A 21,660-nucleotide genomic window follows, 5' to 3' on the forward strand; every position below is an offset into this window, starting at 1 on the left:
ACAAAGAACTTAAATAGACAGGGGGTAACAAGACACAGGTGAACTCAAAACAATCAAACCAGAGGGAAGGAAAAACGAGAGGCAGGTGGGGATGATGATTAAATAACGAGACAATAAAATTGAAAGCAATACCATTAACGGGAACAAGCAGGACACAAAACAGAAGTGCCGCCATCTGGCGGCCCAACAAGGAAAGACAGAGACGGAAACACAGAACCATGACAGTTAGGGGAAAGGACCGGCCCCATCCCCAAAGGGAAAGGCCCTCCAGGGCATGGCTGCGGGAAGGCTCCAGGGCAGCTGGATGGCCGAGGTCTCTGGGCCCTGGGCTGGGGCAGCGATGGCTCAGGAGCACTAGGGGGCAAGAGAACACTAGGGGGCGAGGCAGGCGGCCCCCGCTGGGAGTTGGGCGGAGCAACAGGCCCCTCCTGGGCGCTGGGCGGAGCAGGAGGCTTCTCCGGGGCTCGAGGCGGCTCTGGAGGCCGCTCCGGTGCTCGAGGCGGGGGCGAACCATAAACCTTGGGCGAGGGAGAATCCCAGGGAGAGAGAAAAGGAAAAGGGGGGGGGGGGGGGGGGGGGAGAGAGAAAAAAAAATCTCTGCTGGGTCCAGTACTGGCTGGTTCCTTCTATCACGGGCAAGGGGTTTAGGACCCAGGCGCAGAGTGGGGAAAAAAAACACGAAACTCAAAAATGTAGATACAAAAGACTTTACTAACAAGAAGGAACTAACACAAGTTGGAAACAAACACAAGGAACCAGCACCGAGTCAAGGGGACAAAGAACTTAAATAGACAGGGGGTAACAAGACACAGGTGAACTCAAAAAACAATCAAACCAGAGGGAAGGAAAAACGAGAGGCAGGTGGGGATGATGATTAAATAACGAGACAATAATAAAATAATTTAAAGCAATAATACAATTAACGGGAACAAGCAGGAAGTGCCGCCATCTGACGGCCCAACAAGGAAACAGAGACGGAAACATAGAACCATGACAAATATAATCCATGGTGGTGAACATTTTCTGAAAGCACTGCACGTCTGCTTTATAAATGCCAATCTGGCTGGGAGACTGAAACATGCGATTCCAAAAAAAGTTTTTAGTGAGAGAGTAGACAAATAGCTGAACGTTTTGATGTCAAAAAAGTCTAGAAAGCGTCAAAACTGAAGGAGCTGTGTTAGAAAAGTGCAATATTGAATATTTCAAAAAGTTTTTAATATTTAAAAAATCTGAATAAAAGCAACAATGTCTGGAACTAGCCGGTCATTTGGTGTAAAAAGTTTGAATGCAGTGCAAAAACTATAGGACTAGTTAGAGCTAGAAAAATTGGGTGGAAAGTGCATATAAAAAAGAAAAAAAGAAAGTGAGTGTAATGTACGCACCTCCAATCATATCATACATAGCGCAGAGTGGTTACCAGCGTTTCCTCTAGCCTTTTCCCCATTTCCTCTTACTTCTCGATCAAATCTGACTACATCACATGACATTGCTGGTAGCTACTGAGGACTATTGTTTTACTTCACATTTAAACGTTTAGCCTGTTGAAGTGAACGGCACTTGTTAAACACTGCGGCGTTCTTTTATTCATCAGCCCACATTACAATTTACTACGTTGACAACATTTATATTCAATATATATAATAGCATTTCTGTATCTGTCTGTTTCTATGCCTATGTGTGTTTCTTACCTATGTATATAGGTCTCACTTGAAAAAGAGATTCCAGTCTCAATGTGATCACCTATTTAAATAAAGGATTATTATTAATAATAATAATAATAATAATAATAATAATAATAAACAGTTTCATGGTTACAGACTTGATTATATGACAGCGCCATCTACCCTGTATTGCGGTCATCTTTTAACCCAGCAAATTTTCTGTCACATCTTCACTAGAGATGATTTTGGACAATCTACATACCCGTGCGTGAGACGACCCAACTTCCGGTTCATGAGAAACATTACTTTGAAATATGAATGTGCATCAGCATAAAGTGCTAATTTTGCCACGCCACAAATCACGCAATTTTTAACGAAACGACTTGTCCTTATCACCCTTGATGGACAGAATACCCAAGAGTACACATGTGCGATGGTGACAGAATCAGGTAAAGTGTTCATGAGAAGATGAGTTTTAAAGCATTATATTAGCATTAGGGTGGATTCAGCAAATGTGGGACACTTTTTGGTAGATTCAGTAGGAGTTTGACGGCTGAGCACGCCCACTGTGAAGACGTCAGTCCAATAAAAACAATTGTTGAATGACAGTAACTATTGTAGCAACAATTCAAGAATGTTTTTTTTTTGATTGGTTGTTGATTTGTACATATCAGAGAAATGCAAAGCTTAAGTGTCCCACTTCTGCTGATGTCCCACATTTGCTGAATCCATCTTCCTGCCAAAAATGGTCAAATTTCAAATGCCTGTAATTTCCTTTTTTGAGATATCTGCAACTACGTCGACATGGTACAACATAGTAGTGCCCTCTTCATGCCCAGTTAATTTCAAGTCCCTTGATTATTATTGTAAAAAGTCATAAGCACTTGAAATTTGTGGCCAATTATTATTATTTTTTAAATACCAGTTTCTCCACCATCTTGGAATGGATCTCTTAGCTGTTAACACCCTATAGGGAGACATGCACCATACATGTACGTGGGCAATTTCGGACCAATCGGACGGTTTATTAGAAGAAACTTTTTATAGGTTTTGCCAAATGTTCAATCTACAGAAAAATCCATCATGGTGGACTTTATGGGTTCTTGAGGCATATTTGTTCCTCATGAAGAATGACACAAGTACACCTAGTTTCATTAATTTTCATCAAACGGGGTGGAAATGCCAGCATTTTGAAATTTGCGTTTTGAATCGGTTACTGTAGCGCCACCTATGGACGAATCATGGTCATTCTTTCTGGCATAGTTACTCATGGTCTCTAGTTTCAACCTGGTAATTTATATAATTTTTGGTCAAGGACTTTTTGAGTTATTTTACCATTTCCAGGAAAATAATAATAATAATAATATCAACAAAAACAATATGGTTCCTGCTTCGTAGGACCGCACATGCACATGCATCCATGTGTGCATGCATCCACGCACACACCCTCACACAAACACGTAGTCTGACTCACAGGATATAGACTGTGGGTATAAGCCTGCCATTGGCCAACTATTTCAGTCGGAATTCTCCTCCCCTTCCACTATCTGCCACTATCTGTTACCGTTTTCAAAGTCAACGTGGCTACATCAACAACAACCTCCAAACTAGCAACCTACACGCTGAAAATGGCAAGTTTTGATGAAAATTTGGATCGTGCAATAAGGCAGGCCTGCTTGGTTCTTTTGGTGAATGGTTGTAAAGATATACAAAGAATATGTTTAGAACATTTGCTGTCTAACAGGGACGTTCTTGCACATTTGCCCAGCGGTTATGGTTATGACTTATCGTCTGCAGTGAACTAGCGAGGGTAAACACAGAGACATGGTTTTGGTAGTGTCCCCCTTGGTCGCGATAATGGAGGACCAGGCGAAAACCCTGCAGTCAAGGGGGGTAGCTGCAGCGTATGCCGGTCAAGATCCAGACTCGGACGAGAAAATAGCTGCTGGCCAGTACTCCATTACGACACTATTTTGCAAGAGCACCGTCGCTGCATCCTGGGCTTAGCGCCGCCCAAGACGATTGTGATTGGTTTAAAGAAATACAAACAAGCCAGAGCGTTTTTTCTCCCTATAGCGGAATGATAATGAGTTCAGCCAGACCTTTCTCCAGCACTGGCACAGCGCTGAAACAAAGTGTGGAGATAGGTCTGGCTATGCAAGACTAACAAACATGTGACCTGTTCTTTGGCTCATGACCAACCTTTCCACAAAATCTTGTGCAAATCATTCGGGAGTTATGCGCCTTTTTGTGATTAGGCCACGCCCATTGCCACGCACCCTCTTGGTCAAACAGCCTGAAAGTTACTCAGCTCTACCTTCGGTCATGAGCAACGTCCATGCCAAATTTCAGCCTCCTGGGGCAAGTTATGCACCTTTTTGTGATAGGCCACGCCCATCGCCATGCCCCCTGTTGGTCAATTGCCTGAAAGTTACTCAGCTCTGCCTTCAGTCATGACCAACGTCCATGCCAGATTTCAGCATCCTGGGGCGAAAAACTGGTCGCTACGGGGTGGGACACTTGTGGACCAACCGACCAACCAACCAACCAACCGACCGACCGTCAGAGCTATAGAGCTGCGGTCGCAGCTAATAAAAAGTTACTCACACATACAAAGCACTGTCTATAACTCATTCATTCAAACTGGCAAAAACTAGGCCTGCCAATAAAAGTATTGATATCAAAATGACGCCAAGTTTCTGTGCTACAAACACTATAGGCTATCTTGCCTCACCGAAATTAAATAAGCTGTATTCCAAAGCAATGCTACCCAATGTTTCCTAAATTGTTTCAAGTCACAGTGTTGTGCTGAGGGTCAGTGACTGAACAGTGTTTGGTATATCGCAGTATTAGTGCTGAGAGTCAGTGAATGAACAGTGCTGTGCTGAGGGTCAGTGACTGAACAGTGTTCGGTATATCGCAGTATTAGTGCTGAGAGTCAGTGAATGAACAGTGCTGTGCTGAGAGTCAGTGAATGAGCAGTGCTGTGCTGAGGGTCAGTGAATGAACAGTGTTTATGTACTTTGGGTGTGGTTAAGCGAGGCTTCGCCTCGGCTGTATCACCACCCTCGTCGCACATTATTTTCCAATAACAGGACAGCCCAACGTGGTTTATTCCTTACATATTCATACATTCAGTATTTACAGGTGTGGTTTCTGATCAGCTACGTGCAGGGGCGCCATATGGGGGGAAAAGTTAGGACGATTCTAAGGTCCTGTGACTGACAGGGGCCCTAAAAAATTATTAGGTGGCCTGTGGTGGCGGGGCCCAATGTGATATCTTTTCATGGGGCCCAAAATCCCTGGCGGTGCCCCTGGCTAAGTGTCTGCTGACAATATTCTCATTATCCTGGTGCTGTCTGCTACCTAGCCGTTAACCTTAGAGGGATACTTAGTGTTTACCTAGTTCATTCAATAGCACTCAAAATCCTTTTTCCGAGTGTCCCAAAACGTTTTGAATTATGTGTTTGGCGACACGTTTATTTACAGTTCACACTCCGCTACAGCAGATGGCAGCATGTAGCCCAACGTCATTTCGTATCTGTCAAAATCCATCCACCCACCCAAAAGAAGACAACGCGGAAGTAATGTCAAAAAAATGGCAGCCTACAGATATGGTCCCGTTTTGTTGCTAGGTTTTGTAGCGCTGGTATCGCATTTTGTGAGTGCTTCAACCCCGAATAATTTGGAAGATATCAGAGAAGAACCGAAATCCACTGATGGAACGGACAGTGTGCTTCCTGAACGTACGGACACCAGGGAATCAAACGAGTTTACGCCGAGACAGGACGGTAGTGCCGCCAGCCCCGAAGCCTTGGAATCCGGCAGCCGATGGGCGGCTACGGAGGTGGATCTCGACACTGTTCCCCTCAGCGGCGAGAAAGCGACAGGAAACCTGCGCGATGAAGCTGCAGAAGCGTTTGACTCTCTGCGACATCAACGATATAACGACCAGTTTCAAGAGGAGTTGGTCATCAGGCCGCTTCATTCTGGAGACATTTATTCAAGCTTTCAGTTCCGCACTCGCTGGGACACGGACTTCTTTCAGAAAGGGAAAAAAGGTAACAAAGAGACGGAGGTGCATGCGCGTTAATAAACCCTGTACATGAAGCGATAGAAAGCCAATTATCACCATTATGTTACCGTATTAAATAATTTACATTTTCTGCAATTATGGAGGTTTGCTATTGAAATTTAGCAAACCTCCATAAAAATGTAAAATGTTGTTGTAGCCTATGCATATAGACCATACTCTGCCTAATTTTCCTTATTTTCAATTCAGTGGCAGATTACCGGCTTTTCCCCAAGTCTCTGGGGCAGGTCATCACGAAGTTCTCTGTGCGCGAGCTGCACATCTCCTTCACCCAGGGCTTCTGGCGGACCATGCAGTGGGGACAGCCCTTCCTGTCGGCCCCGCCTGGTGCGGAGCTCTGGGTCTGGTTCCAGGATACTGTCACAGAGTGAGTGCAGCATGGCCGCCAGTGTGTGTGATAAACAGCAATACAGCGTCACATTACGTTACCTTACAGTTGCATTACATTACATTTCAGTCATTTAGTAGACGGGCTTATCCAAAGCTACCTATAACGTAAATGAATATGAGTGGATTTACTTTATTAATATTAGCAATAGTTCCACACCTGGCTAACACCATTCCCGGACCAGCGAGTATGTAGCATTACCAAATGACTACTGTAAATTAACTATGCACAGCAAGATCCAAAATACAAATCATGAATGCATACAGATTACATAAACTGTAAGACTGAAAAACCTAAATACATAGAAAAGTACTATTACCTTAACTAGTACTAAAGGTTGGAGTGTTACGAGGTGGGGATGGGAGGGGACCCAGGATACAGTCTGAGGAGATGGGTCTTCGGTTTATTTGAAGATGGCCAATGATTGTGCTGTCCTGGCTGTTTTAGAAAGTTTGTTCCAGTTGAATGTTTTTAAGGTGATTACATATATAAGTGTTGGCCTTGGCCCGTAACGGGGGAAGGTTTGGTGTATGGTCTGAAGTCCTGCCCTGGTCGGACGCGCTGAGCAACAAGAGACACTTTTAGGCTGTGGAGCAAAAGGTCACCAGCAGAGCTAATCACAGTCCTATTGGTTCTGCAGGGGTGACATCGCATTCAGTAGAAGAGGTCACATGCTAACTTGCATCTCTCAACTTGACTATACACCTTCAGGTGTAAATGTGATTGTGTGTCTAATGGAACAGAGTTTTAAACCTCATTCAGTTTTATAAAGCATGTGCACTATACTAAATGTAACTAGGTAGCTGTTTCATAGTTGACTTAGTTAATGCACTCGTCTTAACTACTGCTTGTATTTTTGCATAGACTGTGTTGTTGCTGTTCTTGTTTGTGTTAATCAGTTTAATCTACAGGGTCCAAGATAAACTATGCGGTTGTTCCCTGCACTTGGAACGGTACTTCTCTCTAGGGTTTTCGACACACTTGTTCCTGCTTATGGTTATACACTTTGTTGTACGTAGCTCTGGATAAGAGCGTCTGCCAAATGCCTGTAATGTAATAAGCAGTGTGTGTAGTTTAGTTTCTTTAAGCAGTATGTGTTGTTTAGCTTCAGTAAGCAGTGCATGCAGTTTAGCTTCAGTAAGCAGTCTGTGAAGTTTAGCTTCAGTAAGCAGTGTGTATAGTTTAGCTTCAGTAAGCAGTGGTATGTAGTTTAGCTTCAGTAAGGAGTTTGTGTCGTTTAGCTTCTGTAAGCAGTGTGTGTAGTTTAGCTTCAGTACGCAGTGTGTATATTTTAGCTTCAATGAGCAGTGTGTGTAGTTTAGCTTCTATAAGCTGTGTGTAGTTCAGCTTCAGTAAGCATTGTGTGTCGTTTAGCTGCAGTAAGCAGTGTGTGTAATTTAGCTTCAGTAAGCATTGTGTGTCGTTTAGCTTCAGTAAGCATTGTGTGTCGTTTAGCTTCAGTAAGCATTGTGTGTAGTTTAGCTTCAGTAAGGAATCTGTAGTTTAGCTTCAGTAAGCAGTGTGTGTAGTTTAGCTTCAGTAAGCAGTGTGTGTCCTTTAGCTTCAGTAAGCAGTGTGTGTAGTTTAGCTTCAGTAAGGAATCTGTAGTTTAGCTTCAGTAAGCAGTGTGTGTAATTTAGCTTCAGTAAGCATTGTGTGTCCTTTAGCTTCAGTAAGCATTGTGTGTCGTTTAGCTTCAGTAAGGAATCTGTAGTTTAGCTTCAGTAAGCAGTGTGTGTAGTTTAGCTTCAGTAAGCATTGTGTGTCCTTTAGCTTCAGTAAGCAGTGTGTGTAGTTTAGCTTCAGTAAGCATTGTATGTCGTTTAGCTTCAGTAAGCAGTGTGTGTAATTTAGCTTCAGTAAGCAGTGTGTGTAATTTAGCTTCAGTAAGCAGTGTGTGTCTTTTAGCTTCAGTAATTGAGTCCGCTGCTGTGCTGTGTTTCAGTGTGGACGGGGCCTGGAAGGAGCTCACTAATGTGCTGTCCGGAATCTTCTGTGCATCTCTGAATTTCATCGACTCCACCAACACTGTGCAGCCCAGTGCCTCCTTCAAACCTCTGGGAGTGGGAAATGGTGAGGCTCACACATACCTCCATTAACCCCAAAAGTACCCCACTAACCATTACATTACAGACATTTTAGCAGACGCTCTTATCCAGAGCGACTTACACATAGCATTTTTTACATTGTATCCAATTATACAGCTGGATATGTACTGAAGCAATTTGGGTTAAGTACCTTGCTCAAGGGTACGGCGGCAGTTTCTTACCCAGGAATCGAACCTATGACCTTTTGGTTGCAAGCCCAGTTCCTTACCCACTGTGCTACACTGCCGTTACACACATACCCCCACTAACCTCACAGGTCCCCCACAAATACCCCACTATCCCCACACATACCCCTACTAACACCACAAGTACCCCACTAACCACACACATGCCCCCACTAACCCCACAAGTCCCCCACAAATACCTCACTAATCCCACACATACCCCCACTAACCCCACAAGTACCCCACACATACCTTCACAAACCCCACAAATACCCCACTAACCCCACACGTTCCCTCACAAACCCCACAAGTACCTCACTAACCACACACATGCCCCCACAAGTACCCCACACATACCTTTACAAACCCCACACATACACCCACTAATCCCACAAGTACCCCACAAATACCCCACTAACCCCTCACATACTCCCACTAACTCCACACATACCCCCACTAACCCCACACAAACCCCTCACATACCCCCACGCATACCCCCACTAAACCCTCACATGCCCCACTAATTTCACACATACCCCACTATCCCCACACATACCCCCACATACCCCTAACATACCCCACTAACCCCTCACATACCCCACTCATTTCACACATACCCCCACAATCCCCTCATATACCCCACTAACCCCTCACATTACATTGCATTACAGGAATTTAGCAGACGCTCTTATCCAGAGCGACTTACACAACTTTTTTACATAGCACTTTACATTATATCCATTTGTACAGCTGGATATATACTGCAGCAATGCAGGTTAAGTACCTTGCTCAAGGGTACAACGGCAGTGTCCTTACCCGGGAATCGAACCTGCGACCTTTCGGTTACAAGCGCAGTTCCTTACCCACTGTGCCACACTCCGTCCACATAGCTCATAGGCTCACTAACCCCACACATGCCCCCACTAACCCCTCACATACCCCACTGTCCCCCCACATACCCCACTAACCCCACACATACCCCCACTAACCCCACACATACCCCCACTAAGCCCACACATACGCTCACTAACCCCACACATACCCCCTACATGCACAGGAGTGTAACTGGTTTCTGTATTTGATCAAGTTTGCATTTGTGCTGTATGTTGGGTGTGGCTGTTGGTGCTTAGTCTGTTGCTGATTTTCAGACCGTTTTTTTGCTTCTTGTATGCAGTGACCAACCATAAGTTCCTACGGTATGCTGTGTTGCCACGGGAGATTGTTTGCACAGAAAACCTGACACCATGGAAGAAGCTTCTACCCTGTGGCTCTAAGGTACACGAGCATTTGCTATTTCCTGTCTCTGCCACACCTGTGCCTCTAAGGTACATTGACATAATGGCCACATTACAGCCCCTTCCTGTAGTTGTTTTGTTAGCTTCTCAGTGTGTATTCTGAAATCTGATGAGCCGTGTTCACACAGACAGTGCACTTGAATAAACTTTACAGTATCTTATTGCTTTACTAAAATGTTTTGTATGACATTTTGGAGTAGGTTGTGCTGATTTGAAATGTTGTATTTAAATAGTTTTGTTTTGTTTGAAGGTCAACTTTGTCAAAAGATGTCAGTGTTATTTGTCTATCTATCCGCAATCTGTAAATCAGAGTAAAATAACAAGACTCAAGACTTCAAGGCAGCCTAGATTCTGTTTTCAGATTTATGTGTTTCTCACAAATTTCATTTGGGAAAGTGAGTCAGAGATGCATTTTTAAAAATGAAATTCTAATAAGTCAGTCCTATTAGTGGGTGAAAGCCTCCTTTGAAAATGTTTACGTTTTTAAGTTTAAGTTTTTATTTTAAGCAGGACGGGGTTTTCCAGGGGTTAGACTTTTTGTGTTCTCTCTCCTTGTGTGATCCATGTGACTGATCTGTACCTCCTACCCCCACCCCCACACCCCGCCCCACCCTGCCCCGCCTCGCCCTGCCCTGCCCCACCCAGACTGGCCTGGCGGTTCTGCTGAAGTCAGAGAAGCTTTTCCATAGCAGTTTCCACTCTCAGGCCGTGCACATCCGGCCCGTGTGCCAGGTGAGAAACACTCCTCCCAACACCGTGCGTTGACCTTCTGCACAACACTGTTCATTCACTGACTCTCAGCACAACACTGTTCATTCACTGACCTTCAGCTCAACACTGTTCATTCACTGACCTTCTGCACAACACTGTTCATTCACTGACCTTCAGCACAACACTGTTCATTCACTGACCCTCAGCACAACACTGTTCATTCACTGACCTTCTGCACAACACTGTTCATTCACTGACCTTCAGCACAACACTGTTCATTCACTGACCCTCAGCACAACACTGTTCATTCACTGACCTTCTGCACAACACTGTTCATTCACTGACCTTCAGCACAACACTGTTCATTCACTGACTCTCAGCACAACACTGTTCATTCACTGACCTTCAGCACAACACTGTTCATTCACTGACCTTCAGCACAACACTGTTCATTCACTGACCTTCAGCACAACACTGTTCATTCACTGACCTTCAGCACAATACTGTTCATTTACTGACTCTCAGCACAACACTGTTCATTCACTGGCCCGTCTGCCAGGTGAGAAACAGGTCAGACGACACTTGTCCTCAATGTCATGCACGTCTAGAATTTTATCATTTTGTCACGCAGTGTGATTGGACAGCCAGAGGGAATTCATGTTTTTAATGTTAATATGTGTTTGTTTAATTTATTAATGTTTTTAAGATATATTATCTCTCTCCTGTACTGATAAAGCACTGCTTTGGTCATTTTGCTAGTGGTTTCCTGACCATCAAAAACAGACCTGCCAGCATTTCCGTTCAGTCAATTCAGGAAATAAATTTAATTTGATTCAATTTCAATTCAATTCAATTTTATTTGTATAGCGCTTTTTACAGAGAACTGTCACAAAGACACTTTACAGAGAAGCAAGGAAAAAGACAGAGCAAAAAGAGCAAACAGAGCAAACACAAGGCCTGAACCCCCAATTAGCAGGTACATAGGGTAAAAACTGCCCAATGGGAAGAGAGATCGAGAGGAACCCGGTTATAGAGGGGGAGCCCATCCTCCACTGGCCAGCCTGGTGTTAAGTAGCAGACAGCAAATAAAATGGGTTAAGTAGGTTACAGCTGAGATGAAATCTAACAGGAATAATAGAAGACCAAATGGTAAAGTTCAGAATAGCGCAGTTTAGAGGAGCCGGTTGATGGATCTGGAACTCCAGACAACGTCAGGGCATGGGCCGGGGATTCATTGATTTAAGTTTGGAGCATTATGGGTGTTTTCCGATTCATGACTTAAATCTCAATTCATTTCCGGAACGTGAGTGGAATTTGACCTCTGCCAGTTATCGGGGAAAGTAGGGCGACTCGGATGTTTCTCTGCTTAACACTGCCGCTGTGTTTCTGTGCTTAACGCTGCCGCTGTGTTTCTCTGCTTAACACTGCCGCTGTGTTTCTTTGCTTAACGCTGGTGCTGTGTTTCTCTGCTTAACACTGCCGCTGTGTTTCTGTGCTTAACACTGGCGCTGTGTTTCTCTGCTTAACACTGCCGCTGTGTTTCTCTGCTTAACACTGCCGCTGTGTTTCTCTGCTTAACACTGCCGCTGTGTTTCTCTGCTTAACACTGCCGCTTTGTTTGTCTGCTTAATGCTGGTGCTGTGTTTCTCTGCTTAACACTGCCGCTGTGTTTCTGTGCTTAACGCTGCCGCTGTGTTTCTCTGCTTAACGCTGCCGCTGTGTTTCTCTGCTTAACACTGCCGCTTTGTTTGTCTGCTTAACGCTGCCGCTTTGTTTGCTTAATGCTGGTGCTGTGTTTCTCTGCTTAACACTGCCGCTGTGTTTCTCTGCTTAACACTGCCGCTGTGTTTCTGTGCTTAACGCTGGTGCTGTGTTTTTGTGTTTAACGCTGCTGCTGTGTTTCTCTGCTTAACACTAGTCGCTGTGTTTCTGTGGCAGGACTGGAAGTGTACGTCCACTGCATGGGAACTTCGGCAGACTCTGAGCGTCGTCTTCGACCTCTATACCTCTGGACAGAGCAGAAGGGGTGAGAGGCTCTTTTGAGCAGCCGTTTCGTGTTGGGTTTACTAGCATGGTTACCATGGACACACAGCTGATACCTGCGCTCTGTTCTGCAGAGTGGTCCCTGTTCAAGATGTTCTCCCGCACACTAACAGAGGCCTGTCCCCTGGCTTCCTCCAGTAAGATCTACGTGGACGTCACAGACAACAGCCAGGTGGGTGTCCCCTCTTGCTGGGTTGTAGAAATTTGCAGGACATTTCGTGGTCTTTTTGTTTGTTTTCCAAATATCATTTATTGCTGGCAATATGTTGACGGTAGCCTACGTGTGGCTTTGTACTGTGTGTATAGTCGACGGCATAGTGGCAGGATGATGCTGGAACATCGCGATGGCATGCTACTCTCATATCGTTACCTGGTATTGCATATTGCAGCTCTAGGAAAACGCAGCTAGCAGTGAGGAAAGGTTGGCTAACTTGAGCCTGTTTTATTAAAATATGGAATCAAACATGGTGAAACTGGCTAGCTAGAAATACAATTAACAGTAGTACACATTTAATTTTTTTTTAGTTGTGTCAATGTGTCTATTGGGTCTATTTGAATATTTTTGGTGATTTCACTCAGAGGACAGAAGAGCAAGGGCACTACACTAGCTAGCTCACAAGCTAATATTGTTTACAGTCGGAACAGCAGCTACACCAAACCTCTCTTTGAGTTTGGCCAATGCCTCCTTCGCCTATATCCAAATTCCAGTTACCCGCCCGCCCATTGTAGCTCTTCAAAAATAAGGAAGGGTAGAGGTGTGCGTTACGATGATGTATGCCTCTGCCAAAATTTGCACATTTCGCTCCCGATATCTCTGTTTTGGCCAAACACACAGAGAGAATTAATCAGTCACGGCCTGATCTGTTAAATGAGTTAAATGAGTCTTTTTGGTTTTTTTGCTGCCCTTTTTTTATTGGTTATTGTTGTGACCGGAGCATTTAATTCATTCATTCATTCATTCATTCATTCATTCAGTTGAACGTTTCCCAGCCAGTTAGTGTTATAATTATCGTTGTTGCTTTCAGTTATAGTTGCATGTGTGATCATTCTGGTTACTGTTATGATGACAGCAGGGTTGTGTGCTTGTCTTCCCTCCTCTAGGGGGAGCTGTTTGAGCTGAGCCCAGTCTCCCCCATTCTAAGCCAAGCAGTGGTGCTGGGCGACCGGAGGACCTACTCTGTGTATGACCTCATGACCCCTGACACCTTCGGAACTCTGCGATCCCTCAACATTCAACTGCGCTGGAAAATGATGGATGTTGGTGAGCGCCATCTTCATGTCCCTATGTTTGTAGAGTACAAGATCTTTAATTCCTTTGTATCCTGTGCTTTCATATGCAAACGAGTACTGTGAGTAAAATCAGCCCAGGAGTACTGTGAGTAAAATCAGCCCAGGAGTACTGTGAGTAAAATCAGCCCAGGAGTACTGTGAGTAAAATCAGCCCAGGAGTACTGTGAGTAAAATCAGACCAGGAGTACAGTGAGTAAAATCAGCCCAGGAGTACTGTGAGTAAAACCAGCCCAGGAGTACTGTGAGTAAAACCAGCCCAGGAGTACTGTGAGTAAAACCAGCCCAGGAGTGCTGTGAGTAAAATCAGCCCAGGAGTACTGTGAGTAAAATCAGCCCAGGAGTACTGTGAGTAAAATCAGCCCAGGAGTACTGTGAGTAAAATCAGCCCAGGAGTACTGTGAGTAAAATCACCCCGGAGTACTGTGAGTAAAATCAGCCCAGGAGTACTGTGAGTAAAATCAGCCCAGGAGTACTGTGAGTAAAATCAGCCCAGGAGTACTGTGAGTGAAATCAGCCCGGAGTACTGTGAGTAAAATCAGCAGACACGCACTTTACGCATCTTCGTTATTACCTTCCTTGTATGATTGCAGTTGCAGCGTTTAAATGGTTTCATTAAGTATTGATATTATTGTCAACACGCACAGGATGCACACTACCGGTCAAATGTTTTAGTACACCCACAGTTTTCTAGAGAACCGAGATAAAAATGGAAGTAATTTCTTCTTGTAAAATATAAAGTGTTTAAATCTTCGATTCATCAACGTAGCCACCTTTTGCAGTAATAATTTCTGAGAACGTTCAGGCCTTTGTTTTTCTACTAGGGCAGTTATGCCCCATTTTACTTCTCTTGTTGGAAAATGGAAAGAATTTCTTCTCCTGTTTATTTTTCCAAATACGGCTCCAAAATTTAGGTCACTGTTCTGTGAAGTAAAAGATTTTTTTTTTAAATATAACTTCTGACTATTCACTTATTAACATGTGCCATTTGATGCCATGTACAGAAGTTGAACTGCTTAAAGTTCACTAAAAACAATACTGGAACATGCGTAACGTGTCCTAAATCTTGTGACCAGTGGTGTATACTGCATTGTATTTTAGCACGTAGTATTCCCTGCACTATATCAGCCAGCAGTGTAGTACAATGGCTAGAGAACTGGGCTTGAAACATAATTTAATTTAATGATAAATAATTTGCCAAACAAAACAAACTGGGTGCAAATCCAAAAAAATCTCTGCGCCATGACAAGGTGGCAGCGCTCCAAGTAAAAAAATGAGTGCTTCTCTCTTTTTTAAAATTCTGTCTTTTATTCTGTATGAACAGAGAAGTACAATAAAACACCCGATGTTTCAGCCAAAGCCTATTTCCTATACACCCCGGTGTATCAAAACCACATGCCTGTATTTATACAGCTCTGATTGGTTAATTGCGATGACGCATTATGTCTACCAATGACGGCAGACAGACAATGGACATGGCTTCCGCCAGCGTTCATACCTATACAGTCTATGGTTCATACACTAAATAAATACATAGGATTTCATAAAACAAGTCGTACATTACAATTACATCATAGGCCAGCAGGGGGCAATCTTCCCTCTGGTCAAATAAGCCCCAGTGCCCCAGTGCAGTGACGGGGACACTGTGCTGTAGGAGATGCCGTCTTTCGGATGATGTTAAACCGAGGTCCTGACTCACTGTGGTCATTCCCATAACACTATATTCGCAAAGAGTTTACCCTGGTTAAATAAAATAAAAAAACAAAACAATATTTTCCACATTTTATAGATCAAAATATTCTGTTATAACAAGAATCAATTATATGATATTAACTAAGCTTAATTGTCATAAAAGTCATCATCACAAAGAGGAATCCATAATTCCATATAGAGAGCCATGAATCGAACAGTTCATTGACTCCATATAATGAGCCATAAGACCAACTGAAAATAATAATAATACAGCCCATATGACGTGTGTAGCGTTGCTGCGCTGTAGCACCTGTAACACACAGGAGAGGAGGTGCTGTAATGGAGGAGCTTTAGAGTGGCCCGTCTCTCCCGCAGCCGAAGGCCTGAGGCCTCTCTTACACGGCGAGCGCTACGTGGCTGGGTACGGCCTGCAGACCGGGGAGATCCACACGCTCGTCTACAACAACCACCCGTACCGGGCCTTCCCTGTCCTGCTGCTGGACAGCGTCCCCTGGTACCTGCGCCTGTACGTCCACACGCTGACCGTCACCAGCAAGAACCGCGAAAACAAGCCCAGTGAGTACTCATTCCCTTTAACGAGTCCAGTGAGTACTCACTCCCTTTTATGAGTCCAGTGCGTACTCACTCCCTTTAATGAGTCCAGTGCGTACTCACTCCATTTAATGAGCCCATTGAGTACTCATTCCCTATTAACGAGTCCAGTGAGTACTCATTCCCTTTAATGAGTCCAGTGAGTACTCATTCCCTTTAATGAGTCCTGTGAGTACTCACTCCCTTTAATGAGTCCAGTGCGTACTCACTCCCTTTAATGAGTCCAGTGAGTACTCACTCCATTTAATGAGCCCATTGAGTACTCATTCCCTATTAACGAGTCCAGGGAGTACTCAATCCCTTTAATGAGTCCTGTGAGTACTCGTTCCCTTTAATGAGTCCTGTGAGTACTCGTTCCCTTTAATGAGTCCAGTGAGTACTCGTTCCCTTTGTAGCGGTAAAGGGTCCTCCCTGTTGACGTCTCCTTGCTGTGCCCCTCTCTGCCCGCCAGGCTACATTCACTACCAGCCCTCTAAGGACCGACTGCGCCCCCACCTGCTGGAGATGCTGATTCAGCTGCCCCCGAACTCTGTCACCGAGGTGACGGTGCAGTTTGAGAGAGCCCTGCTCAAGTGGACCGAGTACCCCCCTGACCCAAACCACGGCTTTTACGCAGGGTGAGGCACCAACGGCACTAATGGCTGCCTTTCTGTCTGTCTGCTCAGTGAAGCTGCCTTTCTGTCTGCCTGCTCAGTGAAGCTGCCTTTCTGTCTGTCTGCTCAGTGAAGCTGCCTTTCTGACTGCCTGCTCAGTGAAGCTGCCTTTCTGTCTGTCTGCTCAGTGAAGCTGCCTTTCTGTCTGCTCAGTGAAGCTGCCTTTCTGTCTGTCTGCTCAGTGAAGCTGCCTTTCTGTCTGCCTGCTCAGTGAAGCTGCCTTTCTGTCTGTCTGCTCAGTGAAGCTGCCTTTCTGTCTGTCTGCTCAGTGAAGCTGCCTTTCTGTCTGTCTGCTCAGTGAAGCTGCCTTTCTGTCTGTCTGCTCAGTGAAGCTGCCTTTCTGTCTGTCTGCTCAGTGAAGCTGCCTTTCTGTCTGCCTGCTCAGTGAAGCTGCCTTTCTGTCTGACTGCGCAGTTAAGCTGCCTTTCTGTCTGTCTGCTCAGTGAAGCTGCCTTTCTGTGTGCTCAGTGAAGCTGCCTTTCTGTGTGACTGCTCAGTGAAGCTGCCTTTCTGTCTGTCTGCTCAGTGAAGCTGCCTTTCTGTCTGTCTGCTCAGTTAAGCTGCCTTTCTGTCTGTCTGCTCAGTGAAGCTGCCTTTCTGTCTGTCTGCTCAGTGAAGCTGCCTTTCTGTCTGTCTGCTCAGTGAAGCTGCCTTTCTGTCTGTCTGCTCAGTGAAGCTGCCTTTCTGTCTGTCTGCTCAGTGAAGCTGCCTTTCTGACTGCCTGCTCAGTGAAGCTGCCTTTCTGTCTGTCTGCTCAGTGAAGCTGCCTTTCTGTCTGCTCAGTGAAGCTGCCTTTCTGCCTGCTCAGTGAAGCTGCCTTTCTGTCTGTCTGCTCAGTGAAGCTGCCTTTCTGTCTGTCTGCTCAGTGAAGCTGCCTTTCTGTCTGTCTGCTCAGTTAAGCTGCCTTTCTGTCTGCTCAGTTAAGCTGCCTTTCTGTCTGTCTGCTCAGTGAAGCTGCCTTTCTGTCTGCCTGCTCAGTGAAGCTGCCTTTCTGACTGCTCAGTGAAGCTGCCTTTCTGTCTGACTGCTCAGTGAAGCTGCCTTTCTGTCTGTCTGCTCAGTGAAGCTGCCTTTCTGTCTGCTCAGTGAAGCTGCCTTTCTGTCTGCCTGCTCAGTGAAGCTGCCTTTCTGTCTGCCTCCTCAGTGAAGCTGCCTTTCTGTCTGCCTGCTCAGTGAAGCTGCCTTTCTGTCTGTCTGCTCAGTGAAGCTGCCTTTCTGTCTGTCTGCTCAGTGAAGCTGCCTTTCTGTCTGTGTGCTCAGTGAAGCTGCCTTTCTGTCTGTCTGCTCAGTTAAGCTGCCTTTCTGTCTGTCTGCTCAGTTAAGCTGCCTTTCTGTCTGTCTGCTCAGTGAAGCTGCCTTTCTGTCTGTCTGCTCAGTGAAGCTGCCTTTCTGTCTGTCTGCTCAGTGAAGCTGCCTTTCTGTCTGTCTGCTCAGTGAAGCTGCCTTTCTGTCTGTCTGCTCAGTGAAGCTGCCTTTCTGTCTGTCTGCTCAGTGAAGCTGCCTTTCTGTCTGTCTGCTCAGTGAAGCTGCCTTTCTGTCTGTCTGCTCAGTGAAGCTGCCTTTCTGTCTGCTCAGTGAAGCTGCCTTTCTGTCTGTCTGCTCAGTGAAGCTGCCTTTCTGTCTGTCTGCTCAGTGAAGCTGCCTTTCTGTCTGTCTGCTCAGTGAAGCTGCCTTTCTGTCTGTCTGCTCAGCTAAGCTACCTTTCTGTCTGTGCAGTTAAGCTGCCTGTCTGTCTGCTCAGTGAAGCTGCCTTTCTGTCTGTCTGCTCAGTGAAGCTGCCTTTCTGTCTGTCTGCTCAGTGAAGCTGCCTTTCTGTCTGCCTGCTCAGTGAAGCTGCCTTTCTGTCTGCCTGCTCAGTGAAGCTGCCTTTCTGTCTGTCTGCTCAGTGAAGCTGCCTTTCTGTCTGCTCAGTGAAGCTGCCTTTCTGTCTGTCTGCTCAGTGAAGCTGCCTTTCTGTCTGTCTGCTCAGTGAAGCTGCCTTTCTGTCTGTCTGCTCAGTGAAGCTGCCTTTCTGTCTGTCTGCTCAGTTAAGCTGCCTTTCTGTCTGTCTGCTCAGTGAAGCTGCCTTTCTGTCTGTCTGCTCAGTGAAGCTGCCTTTCTGTCTGTCTGCTCAGTTAAGCTGCCTTTCTGTCTGTCTGCTCAGTGAAGCTGCCTTTCTGTCTGTCTGCTCAGTGAAGCTGCCTTTCTGTCTGTCTGCTCAGTGAAGCTGCCTTTCTGTCTGTCTGCTCAGTGAAGCTGCCTTTCTGCCTGCTCAGTGAAGCTGCCTTTCTGTCTGTCTGCTCAGTGAAGCTGCCTTTCTGTCTGCTCAGTGAAGCTGCCTTTCTGTCTGTCTGCTCAGTGAAGCTGCCTTTCTGTCTGTCTGCTCAGTGAAGCTGCCTTTCTGTCTGTCTGCTCAGTGAAGCTGGCTTTCTGTCTGTCTGCTCAGCTAAGCTGCCTTTCTGTCTGTGCAGTTAAGCTGCCTGTCTGTCTGCTCAGTGAAGCTGCCTTTCTGTCTGTCTGCTCAGTGAAGCTGCCTTTCTGTCTGTCTGCTCAGTGAAGCTGCCTTTCTGTCTGTCTGCTCAGTGAAGCTGCCTTTCTGTCTGTCTGCTCAGTGAAGCTGCCTTTCTGTCTGTCTGCTCAGTGAAGCTGCCTTTCTGTCTGTCTGCTCAGTTAAGCTGCCTTTCGAACAGGCGATTCTGCTCTCATTAGAATGACTCCATTCTCTGAAAAATGTAATGGTGTAGTAATGGTGATTTATTCAGCAACCTTGTGGAGATGTTGGAAATTCTCATGGACCGACTTTATACAACGTGTTTGGGTGCGTTTGCAATATTATCTAAAAGCAACCCAGAACCAGTCGATTTATTGACCTCTCATCAGTGTCCAGTATGCAATCAATATCTGAACATCGTTTCATGTAGAACTGAATTTATTCTGTCTGTATGTTTGCGCCTGTTTAATTGTTGTAATTAATTACATTTTATCTCTGTTTACACTGAGATTGATTGGTTGGGGCCATGTTCCTTGTTGCTCATGACCACTGGGAAAGAGGAGGGACTAATTGACTGTCCAATGGGAACGACTGTAACTGAATTCTGTCTGTTCTGCAGCTCCTCTGTCATTAGTGGCCTGGTGCCCAGCATTGTTGCCATGGATACCAACAGCACACAGGAAGGGCCTCTGTTCAGCAGCTTGTGAGTTTACAGTTCATAAGGGTGATCCTCACATGTAACTGTGTGCAGTGTAATATACTCTCTGCCCTCTCGCTCTGTTGCCTTGCTTCGTATTACAGTAGAATTGTCGTAACCCCTGTCCATGTGCGTGCACATGTGTGTATCTGTGTGTGTGTGTGTGTGTGTGTGTGTGTGTGTGTGTGCAGCTGTTCTATCTGGAGAAGGTGCTGCTTCCTCCGTTTTCTCTTTCTCAAACGCTATCTTTATTCCTATGCTGACACATATGATATGACAAGTCCTAGCATTACGCATCCAAGAAATGTATGTCCTTTTGTAAAGTGTTTATAATATAAATTTATGCGTTTATTATTTAATATATACGTGGGTATAAATGATTTAAATGTGTGTGTGCGTCTGTTTCGTAGCTTCCCCTGTAAAGAAGAGTCCACATATTTTGTGCGGGTGTACACTGAGCCCCTGCTGGTGAACCTGCCCACCCCTGACTTCAGCATGCCCTACAACGTCATCTGCCTCACCTGCACTGTGGTTGCCGTGGGTTACGGCTCCCTGTACAACCTGCTCACCCGCACCTTCCAGGTGGAGGAGCCCGGCCCCGGGCTGGCCAAGCGGCTGGCCAACGTCATCCGCAGGATCCGGGGCGTCCCGCTGCTCTGAGCCTCGCCCAGGCCGAGCCAGGCCAAACCAGGCCAAAACCAGGCCAAACCAGACACTCCTGGGGATTATTCCAGGACATTTGAACGGGATGTTGAGCTGGGGGTTGTACATATTAAAGTCTGAGGAGTAACTTGAGGAGGCTGGGAGGAGAAGAGAGATATCGGCGTTAAAGCCTGGGGCCGAGGCTGGATGCATGTGTTTGTGAATGGCCTTAGTCTGCTTGCTGGAAGACTGCTGTGGTTATAGAAATGCAGCCATGACTGGAGACTGTGAGAACGGAGATGAGATCACTGCTCCTTTTGCCCGCTGTGAAAACAAAAGTGCATTTCTGAGACATTCCTGTGGCCCAGAAACAGATGCTTGGAAGGAACAAGTCCTGCTGTGCTGTGAGTTTGGGGGGGGGACTGTTCTGTACCTCAGAGTCAGACCTTTCTCCATTTTCTGTGTTTCAAGTCCCTTTTTTTGCATCACTGTTTATTTTTCTGAAAGTAACGAGTAATCTTTTTGGGTGGAGACCCTTATAACTAACAGAAGACCCAGGCGCTGTTTCTCCTATGAATTCAGTGCTCAAGGAAGACTTAACATTTGTCTTAACATTCTTTCAGAAACATTCCCATGCATGTTTCCTCAAAAAGTGTACGATGATCATTTTAACAAGTCGTCGCTCCTTACCCACCTCTGTGTTTACCCGTGTACCCTAAAACACGTTTGCTCTGAGTCGAAGTTCTGAGTCAAAGTTCTGAGTCAAAATTGTGATCCACACTCTGTGGAAACCATATCATGGGTAGGACTTCCACCCACTCAGGATGGGTTCCAGAAGCCTCTCAGAAATGACAGCAGTTTCTTTGCAGGCATTTCTTTCCCATTTTGCACTGGTCTGGTGTCTCAATAGGGTACGATTTTCATGTCATGATTTTGTGTTGGGCTTGTATAAAATGGGTATTTATTTGTGTCTCCTTTCAATAAACTGGGCAGGAAGTCAGAACTGCCTGTCCATCTGCCTTTTGGATAACTTCCCCCTTTCACATCCTGATATATGAGTCTCGACTTTCTTTCCCACTCTCAAACCTGTTCGGTTTAACTTACACGGTGTTCCCTGTTTCTCATTTGCCCAACCAGATCTTGT

General features: G+C 45.5%; 1 protein-coding gene across 1 annotated transcript; it reads left to right on the plus strand.

The window, feature by feature from the left end:
• The first annotated feature begins 5,092 nt into the window (after positions 1 to 5,092).
• On the plus strand, positions 5,093 to 21,567 carry pigt (phosphatidylinositol glycan anchor biosynthesis, class T). The gene is made up of 12 exons (XM_035383201.1): positions 5,093 to 5,722; positions 5,944 to 6,121; positions 8,088 to 8,215; positions 9,589 to 9,689; positions 10,355 to 10,441; positions 12,359 to 12,446; positions 12,538 to 12,635; positions 13,565 to 13,724; positions 15,818 to 16,018; positions 16,506 to 16,671; positions 19,797 to 19,880; positions 20,285 to 21,567. Exons 1-12 carry the CDS (start codon positions 5,260 to 5,262, stop codon positions 20,532 to 20,534), a joined length of 2,004 nt encoding a protein of 667 aa, XP_035239092.1. The 5' UTR covers positions 5,093 to 5,259; the 3' UTR covers positions 20,535 to 21,567.
• Positions 21,568 to 21,660: the final 93 nt, after the last annotated feature.

The sequence above is a fragment of the Anguilla anguilla genome, chromosome 11, assembly GCF_013347855.1.
Source record: "Anguilla anguilla isolate fAngAng1 chromosome 11, fAngAng1.pri, whole genome shotgun sequence".
Lineage (NCBI taxonomy): Eukaryota > Metazoa > Chordata > Actinopteri > Anguilliformes > Anguillidae > Anguilla > Anguilla anguilla.

Coding starts and splice junctions, on each gene's coding strand:
- pigt (XM_035383201.1), top strand. CDS start 5,260: ATGGCAGCCTACAGATATGGTCCCGTTTTGTTGCTAGGTTTTGTAGCG. Junction 6,122..8,087: donor TTCCAGGATACTGTCACAGA/GTGAGTGCAGCA, acceptor GCTGTGTTTCAG/TGTGGACGGGGCCTGGAAGG. Junction 10,442..12,358: donor ACATCCGGCCCGTGTGCCAG/GTGAGAAACACT, acceptor TTTCTGTGGCAG/GACTGGAAGTGTACGTCCAC.